This window comes from Pristis pectinata, chromosome 3 (assembly GCF_009764475.1).
Source record: "Pristis pectinata isolate sPriPec2 chromosome 3, sPriPec2.1.pri, whole genome shotgun sequence".
Lineage (NCBI taxonomy): Eukaryota > Metazoa > Chordata > Chondrichthyes > Rhinopristiformes > Pristidae > Pristis > Pristis pectinata.
In genome coordinates this window covers 50,702,733-50,728,125 of record NC_067407.1, presented here as the reverse complement: position 1 = coordinate 50,728,125, position 25,393 = coordinate 50,702,733, and the positions used below count along the sequence as shown (strand labels likewise).

Here is a 25,393-nt window from a genome sequence, read left to right as displayed (position 1 = left end):
TAGGTCCTTTTAAATCTTTCCCCTCTCACCCTATTCCTATGCCCCTTAGTTTTGGACTCCCCTACCCTGGGGAAAAGCTAACATCCACCTTATCCATGCCTCTCATAACTTTAAACACCTTTATAATGTGGCCCCTCATTCTCCTATGTTTCAAGGAATAAAAACCTAGCCTGGCCAACCTCTCTCTATGACTCAGGCCTCCTAGTCCTGGCAATGACCTCGTAAATTTTCTCGGCACGCTTTCCAGTTTAACCATGTCTTTCCAATAATAGGGTGACAAAAACTGTATTGTTTGAATGCATAAAGCAGCTGCAAAGAGGCAAGTGAGGTGTAAGGACCTAAGGGTTACCATAACATTATGGTTGTTGTTACACTGGCAACCAGATGCCTGGATTGTTGATTTGGAGGCAAGAACATGAACCCCAGAAAGTCATCATCAATAACAGTGACTGAGAAGCTACCAGCTTATCATAAGCGCCTATCTGCCTGATCAATGTTCTTTAAGGAAAACCTGCTATCCTTGCCTGATCTAGCCTTTCTATGACTCCAGATCCATAGTTAATAAGGCTGACTCTAAACTGGACTCTGCAGTCTCTTGTGTCTCCTGGACGCTAAAACGTCCAAGCGAGCGACCCAGTTAAAGAACAATAAATATCACCCAAGTCAGCAATGTCACGTTTCATGTATGTGTAAATAAAACATAATTTTTACTTTGAAACTCATTCTGAAATGCAGACTACATGTAGTTTATGAATTTCTTCTTTTAAAGATGATTACAACAGAATTTATGTCAAACTGGATAGTGACAGAAGCAAGGAGAGTGAAAATCTAAGTGATGATGAATCGAGCTCTGATGAGAGTGATGACGAAGAATCCACAAAATACATCAATGCTTCCAACATAGAAGTATGTATCAGCACACACGTTACACAGTGCTTCTCTCAGTGCTTTGCCAGTGGGGCAAGTAGACACCTCCTTCTTATGACCTTAGGAGCAAAAACTGTCATCTTAATTTCAAGTCCCCTAATCAGTCCGGTGTCCTGCTGGACTGCAAATGTAACTCCAAAGTGTTGTCATGAGACTTGTGTCTGTTATTATCCACACCACTGCTTGATCAGGGTTACCACGTCACAGCTTAGTAATGTTTTATGATGCCACTCGTTTATCAGGAGGACACATCAGCCATGATCAGTCCCTGTCCGGTTTAAGATTGCCCACATGCTCCATGGCAAGTAGAAGTCCAGTTGTATTTTCTTTCTCAAGGAGGCTATTTGGTCCAATGAGTGCAGGCCAGCTTTCAGAGTATTCCCACCCAACCCACTCCCCAGTTATTTCCCAGTAACCTATTCTTTTGCACATGACCATTAACTCCCTGGATTCTCCTGCCACCCACCCACTCTAAGGAGTAATTTATAACAACCAATTAGCCATCTATGGGCTATTGGAGGAAACCAGCTAGGGGAAGCCTACAGGATCACAGAGAGCACATGGAAACTCCACGAAGACAGTTGTCAGGTTGGATACAAGGTGCACGTGTGTATAGGTGTTTTCTTCCCAAGCTTCCTTTCAGGATTCTAGGTGTTGTGGAATGGGAGGTGCTCAGGTTGTGCCCAGAAAGGGCGTCTGGAGATCATGCATTGGGTTGGGAGGTCTGGAAATCTGTGAATAGGATGTACCAGTTTGTGGTTTGTGTTGGTTTGGTCTCCAGTGAAAAAATTTGTGTGGAGTGAACCAACCGCACATTATAATAGCTTTGATTTTACATCGAGGGAGAGGCTAAATACCATGGGGTAGAGAAGGATCCCAAGGCATAGTTGCTGCCAGCTGCTTCTGAGCAGGGACACAAAATGGAGAATAAACAATAACTCAGAGCCAAAATAATGAATATTATAACTTTGCGCATGAGATTAGAAATAGTTTCTCAGACAAGCTTGGGGCAGAAACAGAAACTTGTAAGGTTGGTGGAAGTGGGTTCAGCATTAATTTTCAAAAAAAGAACCATAGGAATAAATTTGAAGGGGAAACAGTTGCAACACAGTTGGGGAAGAGGAGGGGTTTGGGACTGATTGGGTATCTCTTTTAAGGGGCTGACACAGGCACGATGGGCCAAATGACCTCCATCTTAGCATGATTCCACAGTAAATATTTTCAAAAATGCCCGTATTTTTGAGCTGCTTCAATTTGCCGAGCTTGGTTGCAACATATTGGTTTATAAACATTTTTTTAAGCGTTCATTTTTCAGGATCTTGGAATCTCTGGCAGGGCCAGCATTTATTGTCCATCCCTGGTTGTCCTTGTGAGGGTAGTTGGGAGCCCCCATCTCCGCACACTTCCGGTGAAAATGCTCCCACAATGGTAGAGTGTTCTAGCATTTAGACCCAACACAGTCAAGAAATGGTTTAATCCCATCATGGAGCTGGGAACTTAAGTTCAAATAATAAATAAAATGTGAGTCTCAGTGATGCTAACCGCAAGACTGCCATTCATTCTAAGAAAAATCCATCCAGTTCATTAATGATTTTCAGGGAAGGAAATCAGCCAACCTTGCACTGTCTGGTATGTGTGTGACCACAGGCCTTGCAAATATGGTCGCCTTTTAACCACTCCTCACTTTATGAGCAATTAGGGATGGTCAATAAACTGCTGGCATGTCTGGGAACATGCACATCCTGTGAACAAACAAAAAGAAAAATCCAAGTCAGGATGCACGCTGGTGGGGGAACCTGCGGGTGGTGACGTTTCCCATGGACCTGTTGACTTTGCCCTCCTTGGTGAAAGAGGCTGTGGGTTTGAGAGGTGCAATTGAAGGAGCCCAGGTGATTAACTGCAATGCAAATGTGTGGTGAAATGCAGCTGTTAAACTCTACATCAAAAACATGCTCCCAGCGACTTTCGACCTTTCGTGAGTCCCCGATGAAATGCCTCACAGGCACCTGCCCACATGTTAAGCATCAGCATTTTCAAAGCAGCCTGCAATGAGTCAGAGATGTTCAAAGCTCTCCCTACTGCTCCTGCTTCAGCCAAGTGAGTATCACCAGACTGGCCAGACAAGAACTTGCCATCCTGGGGGTGCAGGGACGTTCAGCTCCTCAGAGTGGCAGTAGGAGCTGAGATTTCCCTGAGGCAGGAGGGGAGGAAGGGTTAAAGCAACAGTCAGGAGGGTGAAGGGAAGCAGGCAGTGAATTGTGCCTGCTTGAGTGAAATTGGAGGCATGACGAGCAATAGTAGGCGATGAGTGTTTGCGAACCGGAAGAGTCAACGTAAACTGAGTGCAGGAAGGATTGCCAGCATAAACCAGGGGGAAAGAAGGATGTATAGTGTGTTTGTGAGGAAGGAAGAGAGGAGTAGCGCTTTCACAGCAGGGAGAAGAGGGAAGACTATGTTGTTGTGGTCTGAGGAATGGAAGAGCAAGACGAGCGTGTGTCTCTATAAACTGAAGATTAAGGGTGAAGAGTACTAGTGCAATCCAAGGGACGAAAATGAAGAGAGGGAGCACCAGAGTGAGGTTGGGAGGAAGAATATGAGGAATGACAGCGCAAACCATTAGAAGAAAGGGCAGGCACTAATTGGGGGAGGGAGGGTGAAAGAGAATTGTCTCTATGAACAAGAGGACTAGGAAGTTTGCAAGGGGCACCACAATAACCACCTGTCACCAGGACAACCTATTGGTCATAAGTGGCAATTTTTGCCATAAACCTCCAGTGTGCATGCCCTAGATCTGATAATGCATCATTGTTCTGCACTTAGATGTGGTTTTGAGTTGTCAACTTTTTTGGACTACCACTTGCTTTCTCAAAGCTCTTGGCCAATCATCACCCATTCTCCAAAATGACTTGGCACGTGATTCCATCTGTTGAGGCTGCTTTGCTTCACCTCTGAGAAAGATATAGTGAAATTTTGGTACAATCTATACATGTAATTTGACTTGGGAACCACAAGAAGTAGGGAATATTAGAACGATAGAAAAATGATAATTAATTTATTCTATGAACAAAAACAGAATATTGAAATTGGGGGGAAAAATGTGGAGAAATGCAATAAGACAAGGTATGCAAAGGTGGGTCTGCATCCACAGAGCACATCAGTAGCACCTGAGCAAAACTGCAGCAAACCTCTGTTCTGCATTGTACCTTTCAGGGATATTGGCACTCTGAGATACTGATTGCCACTCAGATTCCACTGCCTGAAACTATTGCTGACTTTTGGTTGATGGTCTATCAAAAAAAGGCGCCGCTCATCGTTTTGTTGGGCAAATTAAAAGATGACAAGGTAGGAGCCAATACCATACTCTTCCTTGTGCTGTTTAAAATTTAGGGACTATAACCCTGCTGATGAGGCTTACGAAGGTTACCCTGCCATTCAGAACATAATACTTCATTTTATGTTTCAAATAAGAACACTGCATTGGTAAGTATCAAAGCTTTTGAGAAGGTAGCTGCAATACAAGTAGTTAAAGTCAAGATTTGTTTTGCACTTGTACATTGAACACGTACTAATTACTTATGGTGAATCTCCTAGAATAGTCCAGGGCAAGGAAGATGCAATATTCCGAAGGTGGCAAAATTTGGCCATTCCATTACTGCTCATATTGCTAATCTAAAGCCATTTAAAATTAACATAAAATGGATTTTTTTGTAGCCCTGCTTGATTAGGACTTTGAGAGTTCAAGAATAAAGCCATAAGGTTTGTAATTTTGTGCTTGAGGCATGGGAATGGTGGGTGGGTGGGTGGGTGAGAATTCTGCCCACTGAAGCCTATAGATGGCAGATTGTGGGCAATGAAACTGAAATTGCCTGAGGTGGGCAGCCAGTGGTCAAGCTTCCTCACTTCCCCACACCTTTGCAAAACTTGCTTATCTGTGTGCCATGCAATAAAACAAGCCATAATTCCTGGCATCTGTACCTTCTTTCTTGGAAACAAGTGTTGGCTTCCATTCCAGTGTTCTCTTTGCAAGTTTTGCAGGAGAGGTGGCGAGAGGGTGCAGATGGGGTGGTGTTGGAGCACAACGGGATGTTGGTACTTTGTGCTCACTTAGAAATATTTACAAATCAAATCTTTGGAGGGTTGGTCCACATGTTTACCCAGGCCCAATGGTAAGCCTTGCACTGAGTCAAGCAATTTTCTGGCCAGCCTGACAATATTTTGAGTTCTTAAGAGTATCCATGGTGTAGGGACCAGCTCCAAACATCCTTTCACCAGAGACTTTGTAAGGCCATGCTGTACTACTCGATGACTGACGGAGAAGCTATCACATCAAAGATTTAGGTGTGAGGGACAGTCAGGTTTGGACTAAGTTTCTATCCATTCCCGGATTGTGTTCACGCAAACAAAACATGGTATTTTCAATATAGAAACAGTTTTCATGCAGATTGTATGTACTACTGTAATATTAACAAAATGTACTGCAATAATGAAGAAATACTAATAAGTGAATCAAAACAAGACAGATACTGAGAGCTAGACTTTTGCAGTGTCATATAATTTTCTCTTTTTATTCTGTATGTCTCAATGTTTTAAGTGTTGTATCTTATTATCTTCAGGATTGTACACAATATTGGGAAGATGAAAAGAAAACCTATGAAGATATTGAGGTTAGGTTGTCTGACTGCAATGAACAGCCGGAGTTTATAGTTCGAGTCTTTGAAATAAGACATATAAAGGTAAATCCTGTAATGATATTCTAAGATATAAGAGTTATTCACAGAGTTTTTCCATATTCTGAAGTGCACAAACAAGAAATTTAATTCCATAGGAACAATGCAAACCACTTAGAGATCTCTTTCTGCAGTGCATTGAATTGATAATAACAAATAATTAACTTTAAATTGGATGAGAGTGACAACTGGTGTAATAGTTTTTGGTAATCCTGAAACAAGTTGAAAGACTAAGTAACATTTAGAAAGTGACTAGTTAGCAGCCTCTTCTTGTTAGAAAGTGCTGTGCCATCAGGAATGATGCGTTCTGAAAGGTCAAACCAAACTACATGATTGGTGTGAAGTAAAACAAATGAACTTCTTGAGAAAGGTATTTGCAAAATGTTAGATTCATTGTGATAAAACAACAGGAAAGAAGTGTTAGTCAGGGAACAATGAGGTGCAGAAGAATATCTGTAACTTGCAGTGCCAGGAAACCAAGATCCCTATCTGTCTTTCCATCTACCTGGCTATCTATCTCTAGCAGTTTGTTGCTGCCTCTCTCTATCTTCTTCTCTCTCTATTTCTCTTTGTGTAATGAGGTAGTGAATATTATGACTAATATCCAGCACGATTATTGTGTCAAGTTGCTTTTTCCTTGTTAGTTAAATTCCTGTACATCATCTTTAGTTTCATTTATAAGACTGACCTATCCCTTAGCCTATTTTCTCAGTTCACCCCAAGCAACTCTACCTTTATACCATAGTAATTGCCCTTATTTAAGTGGAGGACATTGATTCTGGACCCCAGACATCCACCCTCAAACTGTATCCAGAGTTCTACCATGTTGTGATTACTACTCCCTTGGGGATCGTTAATCACACTAACTTTTATTAATCCAACCTGTAGGGGATCCTTAACTACAATAACTTTTAGTAATCCAACCTCATTACACTCAACCAAATTTAAAATAGCCTGTTGCGGGTAGATTGTGTAATTTACTGCTCTAAAAGACAATTCCTCATATACTCCACAAATTCCTCTTCTGTAGTACCCTTGCCAGCTTGATTAGTCCAATCAATATGCAGATTAAAATTGCCCATAATAATTACAATTCCCTTCTCACAGTCCTGACATATTTCTCCATTTAAATTTTATCCTTTCGAGAAGCAACATCTTGGGGTCCCACTGAACTCCCACCCATGTTTTCTAGCCCCTGATGTTCATTATTTCCACCCAAACTGATTCCACATCACTATCCACTGTATCTATATCACCACTTAGCGCTGTGCTGATACTTCCTTGATTAACAATGCTACCCCACCTCCTTTCCCTTTTTGCCTCTTCTTTTGGAACCTTGAACAACCTGGACTATTGTAATCCTGGTCCTGGTCATCCTGCAACCACATCTGTGTAGTAGCTATTAGATAAAACTCATATGTTACTATTTGTGCCATCAACTCATCTGTCTTGTTACAAATGCTGCATGCATTCAGATAAAGACCCTTAAGCTTTGACTTGCACTCTTTATCTTAGGCTGGATTTACTTTCTGTAGCACACCTTTGCTTTCATTTTCTGGCCCTTACTGTCATGTTTGACTGTAGCGGTTAGCATAACGCTATTACAGCAAAATCGACCCAGGTTCAATTCCTGCCTCTGTCTGTAATGAGTTTGTACGTTCTCCCAGTGTCTGCATGGGATTCCTCCGGGTGCTCCAGTTTCCTCCCACGTTCCAAAGGTGTACAGTTTAGGAGCTGTGGGCATGCTATGTTGGCGCCGGAAGAGTGGCGACACTTGCGGGCTGCCCCCCAGCACATTCTCAGAAACGCAAAAGGATGCATTTCACTGTGTGTTTCAATGTACATGTGACTAATAAATAAATATCTAAATACCTAAAATACCTAATTTCCCCCCTCACCATCCTGAACTGCTACTCTCACATTTCTTTTCGATTTATTAAACTTTCTGTCACGTGAACCCTCTCTCTCTAATTAGTTTAAAGCCTTTTCTACAACCCCGTTTATGTGATTCACCAGGACACTCGTCCCAGTATGGTTCAGATGAAGCCTCTTCCAATGGAACATCCCCTCCTCCTCCATTACTGGTTTTGGCACTCCATGAATTGGAACCCATTTCTCTCACACACAAAAAAAGATGTGAAACATGAGACCAGAAGTGTCTAAGGTGTTGGTCTGGTGCTTTAAATTGTGCATATAACATCATACACTATTTCTTTTAATCAGTGAAAGTGGGGTTGAATGGATAGATTCAGGACGTGGATTTAATGTCATTGATATGCCAGCAATTTACTGAATAGAAAATACTGGGAAAAATTAGTCAAAAGAAAATAAAAACTAGAACACTGCAGATCCCAGAATTCTGAAACAAAAACAGAAAATTTTGGAAACACTTGGCAAGTCAGTCAGCATCCGTGGGAAGAAAAATAGAGTTAATATCTTAGGTTCAAGACTCTTCATTGAAATCAATCATAAATTAACTCCTGATGTAACTCTTCGTTTTTCAGAAGGAAGCAACTCGGAAAGTGTACCAGTATCACTTCCACGACTGGGAAGAATCCGAGCTTCCTGAAAGTCCCGGTAACTTGGTCAACATGATGAGGAGCATCAAGGAAAAACTGTCGATGTTTAAAGTTGCTGAAAGTGAATTTCAACCACCCATCATCGCACAATGCAGGTAAGGTTTGGCAGCGTTAAAGACTTGCTGACTATCATTCACAACAAATGTCCATTTTCAGTGCTCGTGAGATCATACATCATTTTTAGAGGAGAAAAGTGAGCTGAATAGTTCCTTTGGTTTGTGTGTTTTACTATGAGGAATATTTGCCAAAGATGAATGATAGCAGTTCTGAGGAAATACAGCGTTCCATTATGAGCAATAACTTCAAATTTGGCCAGCTTTATTGCAAAAAAAGTCAAAAGTCAAGGTTATTATCATATGCAAAAGTACATGTATGCAAATGTGAGATGAAAAGCTTACTTGCAGCAGCAGCGCAGGCACATAGCATCAGATAAGCAGCATTCACAAGAAAAACATAACAACATAAATTATCCACAATTTGTACAACAACGAACACAATTAGAACAAAAAACAAAGAAAAAATGAGACATTTTTTCAGGACAATGAGGCATTGAACAATATCTGTTGTAGTTTTCCCTAATGATTTGCTTAACCAGTAAACCATTCCCTCACTAAACTGATATGAAATATTCCATTTCCCATTTTGTTTATCTTCGTAGATGGTCTGAAACAGTTTGTTTAATCAGACTTAATGAAACTATTTTGTTCTGTAAGGTCTCATGGAGAGGCAACCGTAGAGAGATAACAAGCCAATCGATCAGGAACATTAGACAAAGGAGAATTGCAGCTCCTCACTTCAGGTTACATTCAAACTCAGGTCCCAGAGGAGAAATGGTTGAATACAAATACACTGTGTCAAAGAAGTTTCTCAGTACTACTTAACCAAATGCCTAACCACTGTCCACCATAGTCACCACAACTTAAAAAATCTCAAAGGAAACTCTTCCATCAGTTCCACAATGAGACTTGCAGCAACAACTTGAGTTTCAGCCAAGTGCAAATACATATGAACGTTGGGTCACTGTAAAATCAAAGTACTGACTTTTGCAATAAGGCAGCTTCAGCCCCCATCATAATCATGGTGCAAGTTGAACAGCCATGCTTGGCATTCACATGTGCAGAGTTCAATGTGAGAATCTTCAAGCTGCTTTTGAAATTGCCCTTTTCCACCACAAGCTTCATTCTAACTCAGCAAGCACATAATGTGGAAGGTTATGACTTGCAGCACAACATTCCACTAACATCCCTATCCATTTAAGTGTAAGCGAATTTTTAATGGCATGTTAAGTTTTATTTAGTGTCGATCTCTGTGGCTCTGAACATTACCTTTTGAAAACGTTAATCTCATTCATTCATATTTTAATTATTTTTCTAAATATTTAAAAAGTTAAAATTACACAGTTTTCTTTCTTTTTTTTAATTACATCTTCCTTTCAATCTGATTGGTTACAGAGACACATAGTTTCTGGTAATGTTTTATGAGTATTCATGCAGGGGATGTGGGTAAGGTCAGAATGTAATGCCCATCCCATCTTGCCCTTTAGAAGGCCATAGTGAACCAATTTCATGAATTGCAGCATATCTTCTGGTGAAGGTAAAGCTAACACTTATAGCCTTTTACAAGGAGCAATGTTCACACAGGAGCCATATTCCTTGTGAAGGCTCAGCCCTACCTCGTCTTTCTAATGTTTGGGTAGGGGAGAAGTGTTATGAAGGCTGATGATTTATCTCTAATTAACTGCCAATAAGAGAGTAAAATGATGGCTGATAAGGCTGAAGTGGCAGAATTAAGGTTCAGATTCCTCTCCTATGCTCACTAACCATCCTGACAGTATTATGATCAGCTGACTCATTTCACAGCAGTTCAACCAATGCACAGGTGGGAGTAATATTTGGTGTTGTAACATAGTATATTCACAAACTACTTTGTTGTGCAGGTAACAAAATTATATCATGCATAAAAATATCTTAATCCAGGGGATAGACCCATGTGAAGATCATAACTGGGAATCGCCTCTGAACTGCTGTAGTTTCAGAGTTTCTGGATAAGATACTGTGAGTCAGTGACCCGCTGATATGTTTTCATTATGACTTTCGCATCGTTTTTGTTCAAGGCATGGCAATGCAATGCAGAATGCCTTGTGTAGTGCCAAGAAAGAAGTTGAGAACCAATCTCGGTAGAATGAGAGGTATAATGGGTGTCATTTTATCACCATGGCAGCGGAAAGGAAGATCAGACAAGGCATGTAAGTGGCAATCTGCTGTGCCATCTGTTTGTGCCATCTGGCCACCACCATCCCTCCATTCCCACTATCACCTATGGTCAGAGTTTCACCACCAACTTACATGTGTACCCTGGATAATTTAGGTTTCTTCATGTTGTGAAATCCTCATTTCTTTCAGTGATGGAGCCAAGCAAACAGGGTTATTCTTTGCTCTTTGGAACCTACTTGATAGCGCAGATAATGAAAATGTAATAGATGTTCTCCAGACGGTCAAAGCACTGCGCAAGGAGAGACCCGGAATGCTCCCTACCTTTGTAAGTTTTGCTCTCTCCACTCACTCATTCTGTTCCTATACTGCACATCTCTGAGTCTATCATCCAGTTTGCTCTGCAGAAGTCTTCACGTCAGCTGATTATTTTCTCAACAGAAATAATTTTCAGGAGGAAATTAAGCTGCTTGATATACAGGAATTAACAGAGAATCTGGCAGGACCTTACAGTATCGGCCATTCACTTAAGTATACCACTGTCCTGGAAGGCATGTGCATTAGCACTAACATTGGGCCCCAGCAGTACTTAATTCTACAAACAAATTAAAACAAATGACCAGGCTGCCGGAAGTATTGGCATGAAACAGAATTGGAAAGTAAGTTATATGAGGGGGATGCGATCCAGTTTATGCAACTCATTGGTCACAGTGGTCACACCAGCTTTAGCTGGTCATCCAAGTGGACTGAGGCCCGAAGACAAGCTTTATCATAGGTGAGCTGGGTGGATCAGGAGCTCCCCTCTAGGCTCCGCTCAAGTAATTCGATCAACTGCCAAGCCGGTCCACCTACTCTACTTGTAACAGATATCTTCCCCATCTTGGGCTAGCAGGGCTGCCAGACTGCCCTAGAAAGCTTTGGGTTTCCAAAGAACTGTGCCATCTCTATGAAGAGCACCTGCAAAGCAATGTCGGCTGGCTCAGGCATATTCAGGGGCTAGCAGCAAAATGTATCAAAGAGGCACATTCCTTGCCTTATCCAGCATCATTTCCTCCTCTTCAAACAAAGAATCAATTGTACAGTTGTGCCTGCTCTTTGCTGTAGTTCCTTGATTTCGCATTGAGTTTCTTTTCAATCTATTTTTGCTTATCAATTCTTAGCCTTCCCACCTCAGACTCGGTGCTTGCTAATGCCGAAATCATCTTCGACCCATAGTATTAATTTTTCCCATTAGGTGTGCATATTCCTTTAAACTTAACGCTAAATGCATCAACTTTTATGCAACTTCCTTTTTCCACACTGTTTTAAAACAATGTTTAGATATTGTATGCACTACCAGGAGATTGTAAGTGGTTCAGTTGGAGAGGAGAGGCCAGCTGTGCTGCTGGGAGTCAGGGTGTAAGTGATTTCCCCTGCCCGTCCTCCATTATCGGGCTTTGATTAGAGAGATCTAGTGTAGGATGCTGAGAAGTGCTGAGGGAAGCTACAGTAAAATTCATCAGTCTGGCATGCTCAGGACTTTGGTGCCAGGTTGGCAGATATTCTGAACTATTGGATATTATTACAATGGAGCATTAATTGCTGGTAAGTTTAAAGGAAGTGCAGGAAATGGGGCCCTGGTGAGTTCCAAGGGAGTGTGGAGAAACAGAACCAGGCGAATTTAAAGGCAGCACAGGGTGTGTTCAAGGGAACATGGAGATCTGCACCCAGTGAGCCAGATGCTGAACCATTGGGATTTCTGAACTATCAGATAGATTATTGAAGCTTACTGCACCTCCTCAGAGGCTGAAGAGAAAATAGAATGACATAATTTAAAATAAGCTAGGAGAATTCTTAGTTTTTAGCCAGGATACAGTTCTGGGTGTAGAATCTGCAGTCTCTAGTGTCTAGATTATTAACAAACAATTAACAATGTGTTTGATCTACTTTAACAGGAGCAGTACCAATTCCTCTATGATGTTATTGCTAACACTTACCCTGTGCAGAATGGGACATTAATATCTGGCAATGGTCCATCACACACCTCTGTTGAGGTCATCTCTGAAATCCCCTTGGAAAACAAATCTCAGGAAGAAGTTGTTCCTGATCCTATAGAAAATAAGAAAGAGGCATCTGCCGAGGAAGACAAAGTGATGTCTGACAGCAGTAGCAACAACCAACCAACGGAGAATCCTACTAATGGACCTATAACTAGTGATGAAAATGTGTGAAAAAACTGTTGTTGTGCATGAAGTAGTGGTACTAACCGGTATTTGTGTTAACAAGGGAAATGCCAGAATGTGGCCGTTAATTTTATTTTTACTTGCATGAACTTGTTTTATCACTGGATGCATCCAAAATTTTTGCCAGTGCAGAAAGTTCAAGAATGGCAATCTGCTTGAACGTAAGTATGAATGTATTCCCATGAGGATATTAGTTTCCTAATTTAAAACTTAGTTAAAATGTTTTCGGTCTTTCAAGTTACACTAGTAACTCCAAAATAAAGCACAGAGAACCTCTTTTAAAAAAAAGAATTTTTTATATATATAAATATATATATTTTATTGTGTGTGTATTGAAATGCTAAGTGCTAATTTTGCTTCAGGATGTATTATTTTTAGCAGTTCATATTTTAAAATAATGGTAAATATGTCAGGTATTGAGTGTGAAGAAAATTGGCAGTTATATTAAGCTTTGTAATTTTTAGCTTTTTATAATGCAGCCACTTTTCACTTTGCAAATTATTTTTATAGTTGGTTTACCAAGGAAAAGTTCTGCAGTTGATCTGCTTAAGAAATGATGATGTATATAGCTATAGGAAATTACTTTACATCAGAACTCAACTATTATTATGTCGAAGCAAACTGATTATTTGTACCAGATTCAGAAGGTGGCTAATCATTTGTAAATGGAAATATCGCAGTTCACTGACAAAAACCAAAAACATGATGAAGTCTGGTTGCAGAACTGGCTGCAGAACAATACAAAAGTTAATGGTTAAATCAGTATTTAAACTAAAAACAGAAACATCATTTCAGATGAGATATTTAAGGAACTGTGCAGTAGAGTGGCAGCATCAGACAATGTCACTGGAGATTTGGGGAAAAGGTACAGAAAATCCCAGTCGGTGAGGTACCATTTGTGGAAAGAGAAAGGGTAATGTTTCAGAACTGAGGAAGAGAGAAGCAAGTAAGTCTGGATAGCAGGGAAGGTGGGGAAGGGCAATGGGTGGAACAACAGGGAAGAGAAGCACCTTTCACTGGAGATTTACTGGGTAATAGTCCAGCCTGCCTGAGATAAAATAAAGCTGCAAAAAATGACTAATTATGGAGATTTGAGATGTTATAGCAGCCTTATCAGAAATGAATTCTGAATCTTTGTTGTAAATTGTCCTAAGAAGGAAAGGTCTTAGAATCTACCAATATTCCACATTTCCATTTATCGATGAACAGGAAAATCATATTTTCCAACTAAGGCAAACAAATAACTTTGGGGGGAAAAAAGTTAAGACGAGCCTTTTACAAAGAGTTAGTTGATGACAAGTTCATAGTGAACTTCTAGAAGATTTGGTGTAGCAATTCAATGAAAATTGCTACTGGTAATTTTTTTTGCATTCTTTGCTGTTAGTGGATGTTGATAAAGCTGTTTCTATTGATTACATAAGCAGCTTTGTGGCTTCATGTTAACATGTTTGTGTTGGAGAGTGAAATTTCATCTTTCACCTGGGCTTCAAAATATTTGGTGTGAGACTTGATTTATTGCATTCCAAGTAACTCCAACAATGGCAAGCTGTACAAAGAAGTATAATGTCATTTTTATAATGTCATTCATGACCTCAAGACATCCCGAAGTGCTTTGCAGCCAGTTGAGTAAGTTCTAAATTGATGATGACACTGTTTTGATGTAGGGAATGCTGCAACCAACTGTAACAAACTATAATGTAACAATGGTTCATAATATATATTTTCAATGGATTTCTTTAAAAGTTTACATGTTGGGCAAGACACCTTGGATTAACTCCCTCATTCTTCAAAATGGCGCGCAGGATGTTTACATCCACTGAGGAGAGCAGGAGAAGCCTGGTTTATCCATTAAAAGTCAAGTTGATTTCCATTTTATAACAGGGTTATTACATTGGCGGTTGAGAAAATGCATTGCTTCAAATAATGGAGGGATGGTTTCTAGGAATCTATTTGGTTTGTTGGGTTCAAATTGGATTCTGTACATTTTACTCGAGTTTGCTATTTAATTGTTTTGGATTTTTTTCAACAGCTTAGTTTTCTAATGCGTATTTCTTTAATTCAGACATATTCTTTGTAAAACAACAAAAGATTTTTGTACTAACAATGTTCCTGAATAAATGAAATGTCACATCATTTTGTGCAGTGTGAAGATCATTGACGTACATGTCTCAGTGCAGGTCAACTCAACAACAGCAATGAACTGCCACTATCCTAAATGGTGCAGAAGCTAATATAGTTTTAAGACAAGATAAGATAAATATTTATTTATTAGTCACATGTACATTGAAACACACAGTGAAATGCATCTTTTTTGCTTTACTGAGAATGTGCTGAGGGCAGCCCACAAGTGTCGCCACTCTTCCGGCACCAACTCAACACGCCCACAGCTCCGAACCCGTACGTCTTTGGAATGTGGGAGGAAACCAGAGCACCGGGAGGAAACACACAGGGAGACTGTACAAACTCCTTACAGACAGCGGCAGAATTGAATCCGGGTCACTGGCGCTGTAATAGTGTTACTCTAACCACTATTCCCCCCATCCAACTTGCATCACTTTATACACTGTGAACAATAACAGAACATCAATCATATCTGAGCCTTTAATGGTTTTAAACAGGTACTCCTCTGTCTGCGATCCAGTTGGATGACAACCAATTGTTGGGCTGGAGGGTGATGAGTGTTAGTGATGAGTAAGGCTACAGTTTTTAATCCACTATTAATCTGAACCACACAGACCATTCTTGATCTATTTTGTGAGCAGCTTCCCCTGCAGTTGGTGATGGTGGCTTAGGCTCATGAATGGAAAACAAACTGGTCAGGAATCTTGCAGCTGATCTCTAATCAGATGAACTCAGTTTGAATGGCCTCCCAACACTCACCCTGGGATGGTTCCACACAAGAATGGCCACGTTGGCAAACCACAGGAGACAGCTGACGTCCGTGGAGTTGTGATGTTACTGCATCCCCTTGTTAAGAAGTATCTGTGAATGAGATGCAGCCTCGTGCAGATTAGGGAAAACAAAATCACCATATTTGGGAATAATCACAATGTTCAAACTCCAAATGTTTTTTGAAAATTTGACCAAAACAAGAGGGCTCAGAAGATTTACAAGCATGTTCTTCTGGATCTTTAAAGCAGCAATTTAAAAAAAAGTGCTCTACTGACTATTTAGATTTTATATGAATGTGGGGAAAAATGTAATATATCATGAACTATTAGTTCCATTTATCTGCAATTGGTCCTCTGGTGTTTTCCTCACTTCTTCAGTTGCTTTTTGCTAGGAACGAGGTTTGGAATCGTGACTTGCATTTAGATATAACATCCTCATGCCCCAAAGCAATTTACAGCCATTAAAGTAATTTTCAATATAGTCACTGATGCAGTAGGACACGCAGCTGTCACTTTATACACAGTAAGCTTTCACAATTATTTTTCTCAGGATCGAGGATCACTTACATCCACTCTGGTTTTGTAGGTTCTGAGGTGTCTGATGAGGCCAATGTGGGAACAGCAGAATCTTCCACAGATGGGGAAAGCAGTGGTTGACAGGGGTGGCTGGGTGGGTGGTTAGTGAGCTGGTGTGCTACTTCCACTACTTATGCTGGGCCTCCGTGTATGCCCAAAGCAGGTCCTCAAAGTTCGCAAAGCCGGCCCAATTCTCCATCTCCACTATGAGTGTTCACGAGCCAGGGATTCCCAGAAGTCAGGGGGGATGTTGCACTTCTTAAAGCAGTAATAAAATAGTGATCAAATGACCTGACCTTTTGGTAATCATGACTGAAGCATAAATATTGGCCAGGGTAACGGATGGGATACGTCTTCTGTTTCTCTCCAAAGTAGTGCCTATATGTTTGATATTTACCTGCTCAAGTGTTTTAAAACATCACATGGCATTGTGTGGGTATTTAATCTCACATGATGTAGTTCCATGAAGATGATAAATCCCAAAGAGATGTAACGTGCAATGTTTAAAAGACACTTGGACAGGTATATGGATTGAAGAGGTTTAGAGGGATATGGGCCAAAAACATGAGATTTGCATAGATGGGCATCTTGGTTAGCATGGATGAGCTGGGCCAAAGGGCCTTGTTCCGTGCTGTATGACTCTGTGCTACTACCTTGGTCAACAAGCAGGGGAATGAAACTTTGGTGCCCTGAGTAATATTTAAACATTTAGTCGACACCATGAAAAAAATAGAATATTGGTCATGTGGGGCCACGAAAAGACAATAAATTCTCATCTTCCTTCATCACAATTGACAGAGGCCAGGTTAGTGTCCAACTTCAAGATGCATTGAATGAATTGAAGAAATTATGTTTTGAATGATGTTCAGAATGGTTAAATAAAGTATCAGCATAAGACTATTCTGCTGCTTGTAAGTATTTTTTAACACTGCAATAATTGCAACTTTGTAAATAATAAGTTCTCGGTAAAATAAAATGTTTTTGGATTAAGGGTAGGCTTTGGTACTTTTGATGGGCAGAATGTTTCTGGAAGAAAATCTTGTGGTCACCCATTTGACAATTTACACACTGCTCCCCACTCTTCCCCTTTCTTTGATGCACTCCCTGCCTCCAACACCCTCCCACACTCCCCTCCCACCTTTTGGTTCACCAAAATATGAATTAAATGTTATTCATATAGTTGAAATTAAGAGATTCTTGTATAGATTACTCTGGCAGCCATTTTGCTCCAGCAACCTCCCACAGAGAGCAGTAGGGAAAATCAGCGTGTGTGTGTGCATGTGGTGATATCTGTGGGGGAGAGGGGTGACGGGTTTTAACGTTTGTGGGAAGCATATTTTCCCCAAATCAATTGACAGGTTTCATCAGATTGAGAGAGGAGAGTTCTACCACGTGACATATGCTGAGTTCTATCACTTTGACTGGCTGATGTGTCAAGTTTGAGAAAGAGACAGCTGCTTCCTTAACTGTGGGCTCACAAACAGGGCCCAGTTGACATGTGATTTCTTCGCAAACTTGACCTTAAAATCAAGGAACGTAAGGAAATCAGTTGCAGTTGACGTTAAAGCATGATGTTTTAAGGGGCCTGGGAGTGGATTACTTGAATGTTGTACTGTCCATAGAAGCCAAATATAAGGGAATGAAACTCACAACATTACTTAGTGTGCGTGCATCTGTGAGGTATATGCTGGACATATGGGTATTCAAAGTGATAAGAGAAAGTGGAATAAAGATCGTAGGCCTGTTTTAGCGATCCTTCAAGTCTCTTTATGGTTCATTATCTTCATGGCACCAAGTAAGATTAAATATACACACATACAATTAATATCGTAATTTCATTACATCTGAATGCCAACTCATTGAAAATTAGAACAACTTCAAAATTGCTACATTATTGGTTTCTACAATAGCTGGGTCCCATATTTGACAAGAGAATTTAAACACAAGTTTTGGTTATCGGGTGATTTTTCCCAACTCTTTGTTTCGTTGCATTGAAGTTCCGGACATTTCAGGCCATGGTCAGGACTTGGAACATAGTTGGGTGTGAAACTGGACTGAGGATAGGGAATGTGGTTATGTGTTTGTGGCTGGAGTCAGAGGTTGGGAACGTGGCTAGGTAGTGGCTGGAGCCAGGGACCAGGAATGGGGCTGAGTGCGGAAGTTGGAGAGGGAGAAGTGTTGGGAAATGAGGAAGGAGGCAGTAGCCAGAAGTTTCTGTGTGCCTGAATCCACATGTACATCCACATCACCCAAACCATGACAGGTACAGGGTCTACTCTTATCTCCACCAACCTGGCCCAAAAATGTCAGTGTCAACAGAAGCGTTTCAACAGCACCTCACAAACAATCTGCCAACTCTCAGGCTGCAGGAGCTGTAAGGGGTCTGCAGACCATGGGCTGCCCCGAAGTCTGCCAGAACTGGCACCAGTGAAGAAACTCTTGTTTTCAGTAACAAGAAGAACCCAGACTGCTGGGCTGAGAATCACCAGGTCATCAATGAAGTAATTAACCACAACTGTAAGGCATTGAGGGACTGGAAGCCCCACCATTCCTCCAGCTCTACATGCACCTGAAGACAGAAATTCAGAAGAAAATGCACAACCTAAGGTACTGCCGTTGTGTGGAGAGAGAACAGGAGACTCAGCACACACAATGCTCGTGAATAGTTCAGCACTGTTAGAGACATCAATGGCCCAAACAACCAAGAACTCACTCCACAGAGAGCCAAGAACAGCGGAGAACTGATCAATGACACATAGCCAGTTAATACCCAATGGGAAGGAACACTTTGAAGACCTGCTGGGCTGTGACTCTGACCTTGGCATGGATATCCTTGACTCATCGCACAGCAGCCTATTCCTGCCAGCTTTGCTGCCACTCTCAACTGACAAGACATTCATACCCCAACTAATAAGTAAAAAGGACTCGGAGACGGACGATATCCCAGCTGAAATTCTAGAACTCAGTGATGAAGAGCAACAAATCCACATCCTGGAAAAAGATGCTATGCTGGGAATTTCAGGGTTGCTGTAATCATGACCTCCCTAAAGGAGGTACGACTATCGTAACTACAGACAGGTCTCCCCGCTGTCTGCCGCAAGATTCTCCTCAACCACCTCCTCCCAGTGGCTAAAGAGCTGCTACCCAAACACAGTGTGGACATGATCTCCACTGGTCAAAAAATCCAAGGGAAATCCATGGAACAGAACCAGCCACCAGATGAAAATCAAAGGAGTCGGAAATCTGAAATAAAAACAGAAAATGTTGGAAACACTCAGCAAGTCAGGCAGCATCTGTGGAAAGAGAAACAGAGTTAACATTTCAGGTCAAAGACCATTCGTCAGAACTGGAAAAGTGAGAAAACAAGTTAGTTTTAAGTTGGGGATGGAAGGGGGTAGGACAGAAAGAATATCTCTGATAAGGTGGGACTGGAATTGATAAACTGTTAATGAAGCCATCTGGTTGATCAATGAGGTCAGTTAGAGAGAGAAAACAAATAAAGGGACATGTAAAAGGTGTGAAGTGCAGCTCAGAACTGTAGGGGTTGCTCAGCATATCAGACAGTTTTCCTCTCTCCACTAAATTAATATTACAGATGGATGACCAACCACAAAGCTGGCTGGTTCTGATATAAACAGAGAAAGTGCTAATAAGATTGGGATTTCCTGAATATGTTCTGTTTTTCTTTTTTTGTTTGTTTTCTTCAATAATTTACCTGAAAAATACAATCCACTTGGCTTGTGTTCCATTCTGAAAGCAATGGATTCCAAGCAGAAATACTGCAAAAAATCTTTGTACACCTGCTTGAGTTGGATTTGATCGTTACTGTGAGGTTGCTTTGTCTCATCATTGTAATGGATTTCTGTACTGTCAGGGAAACTGCATATTAATAATGGTTAGGCCTGTATTAGCAAATGTGAGGACTTATCATCTAATATAACTGTTATGTGAATGGAGGAACAAATTCATACAAAGCCATATCCACTGTTGCCTGGAACGCAGAAAATGAGTCTACTGGGCCCCTATCGCTATTTGCGATATTTGATAAAGTACCTTTCTCTTGCTGTAATGAGGCTGTAGCTTCAGGTGGGGGGAGAAAAAAGCAAGCTAACTTCCCAGTGTGCTATTGTATCTGATCATTTGCTATTTGTCAAAAAAGACAAGTATTTTAAGTAGTGGAAATCAAAACTATCTATTGTGATTCTTCACACTGGTGTGGAAAATCAGTAATAGGGCATTATTTCTCCTTTGATCTCCCCTTCAGTCTAGAACAAGATTTGTCAGTCAACACATCTTTTTTTCCAGCATCATTTTATTGTTCAAGGTAGCGTTGGATAGTCATTCAATGTAATAGTGATGCATTTTACGGGACCACAGCTCTACTTCATGTCAAGGCACATGATTGACCCTACAAATTACACCCATGTTCTATCTGTCCTATTCCATTACTATCGTTAATGTAACAGAATCATAATCAATAACTCTAAAAACTGCTTTCCCAGAACTACCTTGGTCACCTGACTAGTTTCATTCTCCAAAATAAATCCAGTACTCTGTCCTCTATTATTGGACTTGTTTTGTATTGTTTTTTAAAGCTTTCTTGAATGTATTTTAAGAATTTTGCATCCCTTACCTCTTTACACTGTTTCTATCCCAGTTCATGGTGAAATCTACTATTGCTGCCTTGTTATATTTTGCACTTTTCAGGGACTTGCTGACATACATGCTGGTCAGTTATAGATTGGCTGTTTGGTGACTAACAGTACACACAGTAGTTTGAATGCTCTTTCATTTGTGACCTTGGGTTCACTGTATTCAGTCTCATTTTGCTCTCTCTGGCATTTCATTCTTCCTCACGGCTGTTATTGTCTCCTAAACCAATTTTACTGCACCCCTCATGTATTTTTGCTCCCCTCTGCACTCCCCATCCCTCCTCTATTGCGTGAAAACTTCATGAAGTTTTGAATAGGTAGGATAACATGATTTATCATACTGCTGCAAGGCACTGTAGTTGACTATAGAATGCATTTGTGTGAATTTGTCTTTCAAATGCTGTTCAATCACTTCTACTTTAAACTTGTTCTGCATTCCTTCAGACCTCAAGCTCTAAGTTTTCATGCTTTTGATTCACTCATTTTCTGTGTGTGTTAAGTGTTGTCAACAAGACTCCCTAAAGCACATTAAATTTACCCAGTTAAACCACATAGGCTACTAAGGTCACAGGGTTGATTTCCCCCACAAATACCCAATTTGCTGATCATAGCAGTGGATTGTGAGTGCCTCAGTCTACTTTATAATTGTTTTTTTTTGGCCACAATTGAATGAATGCCATGGAACTTTGGCTTGAAGTTGTTTAAATGGAGGGAAAGACCAAATTAATTTTCTTATAACACGCCAGATCTGGCTACAGTAGAGCCTGCCTCCGCGGACAAGCTGCCCTAGAGTGGCTGGTGCCTCAGGAAGTCATTGTTTGGTAGCACAACTCCTCACAATGAGCACTGAAGAAAATCAGACTCAAACTTGTGAGGTATATTCATTAATTGCCTATATTTTTAACCAAATGACAGGAAGTCATTCACAGCCTAGTCCCTGGATCCACTGGAGGCTGCATTACAGCCCTGTTAGAAATGGAATACGAGTTAAAATCATCTCAGGTAGTGCCCTCAGGGAACATAATGAGCAGCAATGAAAGAAGCAACGATAATTTAAATTGAGCCAATAATTGCTCACTCTAACGCAGTCCTAATTTGGTTCAAAAGTCAACCAATACCTGAACTTTTAATGGATTGATGAATCTGAAGATTCGATGCCACAAGTTAGTTTCCTGTTTTGGAGATGGCACACAACCTCCAATAAGGTGCCAGACCTCTCAGAATTGATTCAGACAGAGCATATACGCACACCACAGCCCCACAGTACATGCTTCGTTTCATGACTTTTGGTCAGACTCAAATTTTCTTGTGTAATCTCTGAGTAGATATCACTATCCCGATAAATCTCATTGTTTACCAATGGTGGAAAAGAAAGTCTGTGCAAATGAGAATGGCCTTTAATGCTGCCTTAAATGTTTTACAATTATTTTGGCACTGTGCTTTCCTATGGTCTGGTAATAAAATTAGTATTTCCACATTTCCTGTTTTCTTTCTCTATGAAGTATACAGAGTTCCTTATTTGGTTCCTTATTTTATCATGTCAGGATGCTGTCATCATGTTTCAAAACTTGAGCTTTGCATGGTTCTCTAATATGAATAATTTATCAGTTAAAATTAATAACCAGTGCTTAAAAAAAAGTAATCCTCTGGAGGTTTGGAAATATATATGACGTGAGAATCAATGCACTAGTCTGGTTTTATTGTAATGTATGAATGTATGTATCTGCCTCAGCAAACTTTGTGAGAACTGTCAGTTCATCACCAAGCCTGCTGACTTCTGCCAGCAAAATATCTTCACTCTTGCCCCAGCTCACCTGTTGCAGAAAGTAGCACTCTTACTTTTTATTATCTTTAGACATACCTATTCAAGGAGTCTTCTCCTGGCCTGTCTCCAATCCTACACAATTTATAAATTAGAGTTTAAACCCCTTAACCTGTGATCTAACTTGTACCACATCTCTTTCACCCGTTCATTCCTATACTTGTTAACCTTTGTTGGCTCCTGGTTCAGCAATGACTTAACTTACTGATTACTGATTCCCTCCACAACCCCGTCCCTCCCGAATTCTGTAATATCCTGGAGTTTATAACCCCTCGATAACAACATGCTCCACCAATTCTGACCTGTGTGTATGCCTAATTTTTACTTTTGGTACTGTTAGGTGGAGAGCAAAGAGAGGGAGGCATGGTCCGAGGGTATAGTTGATAGGAACCCTTCATCCAGCCTCTTCCTGTTGTATCCTATATAGGTATCACAGAGTTCCTGGTCTTCTATAGATATTACAAGCAATAATCAGTTATTGAAATCACCAGGACACATCTTTGCCAACAAAGGTTGTTATGGATAAGAAAGGCAGCTGCACAATGTTTACCCTGATGGCAGCCACTTGACATCATTGAAACTAACCCCAGTACACAGACCCTGACTGAAGTTTCAGCAGGTGAAATCCTGACCTCCTGTACTATTATGAACATAGAAATATGTTTATTCAACGTTGCGACAGACAGCAAATGTAGTACGGCCATACGACATTCTGGGAGATTTAGCCAGAAGTGCAGGGAACATAGCAGGCCACTTTGAGACAGATGAGACAAAGGGCTGAGGTAGCAGGAATCCACATCAACGCCTTGACAGACTCATCGAAACCTTGAGCTAGGAAGCACTGGTGATATACGGACAAGGGGAACAATAGACGAATGCACTGTAAAGTCCGTATGGAATATAACAGGATGCAGACAAATTGTGAATGGACAGGGTATTAGGGGCGCAATACATTTGAGAATTAGAGTATCTAGTATCACTGTAAAATGAATGGTAAATTGGTTTATTATTGTGACATATACTGAGAAATTGTGAAAAGCTTTGTTTTACATGCTATCCATACAGATCATTTCATCACATCAGTACATTGAGGTATTACAAGGGAAAAGTAATAACAGAATGAAAAATAGTGTTACAGTCACAGGGAAAGTGCAGCACAGGCAGACAATAAGGTGCAAGGCCATGACGAGGTAGATTGTGAGGTCAAGAGTCATGAACGTAACAAGAGGAGACCGCTGTCTCGAACTTATGCATAGGCAAAGTGGTAATGGTCACATGTTATGGGCTGTCACTCACCTGTCACACATTATCATTACAAACAAAATGCATAAAATGCAATGTTTTTTCATCCTAGGGGAAACTTCCCCTGCATTTATGCTTGTATTGAGACCAAGACTGGACAATTGAAGATTGAATAAAGGGTTGTTGCATTTACTGCTCTGATCTTGGTGGCCCTTCATTTACAACAAGCTCCGTGCTTTCATAAAACATAGAACGTAGAACGGTAAAGCACAGGAACAGGCCCTTTTGCCCACTATGTTGTGCCAAATTATTTAAACTAATGATGCCTAATTACCCTAATCCCGTCTGTCCACACGTGTTCCATATACCTCCATTTTCTGCATATTCATGTGCCTAAGAGCCTCTTAAACGCCTCCATCATATCTGCTGGCAGGGTATTCCAGGCACCCACCACTCTCTGTGTAAAAAAAATTTGCCCGGCACATCTCCTTTGAACATTCCCCCCTCACCTTAACTTCATGCCCCCTGATATTAGACATTTTGAACCTGGGCAAAATATACCAGCTGTCTACTCTATCGATGCCGCTCATAATTTTATAAACTTCTATCAGGTCTCCCCTAAGCCTCCGCTGCTCCAGAGAAAACAACCCTAGTGTATCCAACCTCTCCTCATAGCACCTGCCCTTGAATCCAGGCAGCATCCTGGTAAACCTCTCCTCAAACCTTTCCTTTGCTGAAACTGTTTAGGTCTGGAATCCCCTCTTAAACTTTCTGTTGCTTTACCTCTTTTTCTCCCCCCTTTTTAAGACATTCATAAAGAACTTGCCATTGACCAAGATTTAGGCCACCTATCCTAACTCTTCTTTGTGCAGTTCAGTCTAAAACATTCATTACTCTCCTCTAAAATGAAATTTTACTACATGAAAGCCGCAGTACAAAAATTAGATAAAGTTGTCATAAGCGTGTGGGTCTCTGTTGCTTCTTCCTGTACCAAATCACCAAGAGCTGCACCAACTGTAAGCACTTGAAGAAACAATGAAGATCTTATCAATGTGTTTTTTAGCTTTACTCGAAGAGTGTGGAGCTGTTGAGTTATTGATGTTGACATTTGTAAGAGCCACAACTATTTCACTAGTTCATGCCTTTTGCTCTGATACCAACTCTGATAACATGATGCCTCATTCATCGAAGTGCTTCAGTAAATTGGGGGCAAGATAATTTGAAGCAACTCTTCAATAAGTCACTTTTTTTTTAAATTGAGATATTAAGAGAAAACAACTTAAAAATCAGGTATTCAACTATATCGTGAAAAACATCTAGTGGTTTTAGGACTCGAGTAGTGCATCTGAAAATGCTGGAGGAAATGGTGGAATCTCACCTCTGTGAAGCTAGATTTGTGGGTATCTAAAAGACCAGATGGGCTGGAAATTTCATCATGTGCCATAGTGTTTTTATGCACTTTTAAAACATTTTCATTTGAAAACCAATCACTTCAACAGCTACAGTGCAGTTTGAAAACTCATTATAAGGTCCGATCGTGTGTAG

General features: G+C 40.6%; 1 protein-coding gene across 21 annotated transcripts in view; it reads left to right on the top strand.

The window, feature by feature from the left end:
• ptprc (protein tyrosine phosphatase receptor type C) overlaps positions 1 to 14,798 on the top strand; it is a 178,271-nt gene extending 163,473 nt beyond the window's left edge. For all 21 annotated transcript variants that reach the window (XM_052010907.1, XM_052010929.1, XM_052010926.1 and 18 more), the window contains 6 exons: positions 770 to 906; positions 4,138 to 4,269; positions 5,541 to 5,660; positions 8,159 to 8,328; positions 10,636 to 10,771; positions 12,378 to 14,798. In XM_052010907.1, the coding sequence (XP_051866867.1) occupies positions 770 to 906; positions 4,138 to 4,269; positions 5,541 to 5,660; positions 8,159 to 8,328; positions 10,636 to 10,771; positions 12,378 to 12,653 (971 nt within the window). In that variant the 3' untranslated portion in view covers positions 12,654 to 14,798. The remainder of the gene's footprint in view (positions 1 to 769; positions 907 to 4,137; positions 4,270 to 5,540; positions 5,661 to 8,158; positions 8,329 to 10,635; positions 10,772 to 12,377) is intronic.
• The last annotated feature ends 10,595 nt before the right edge of the window (positions 14,799 to 25,393 follow it).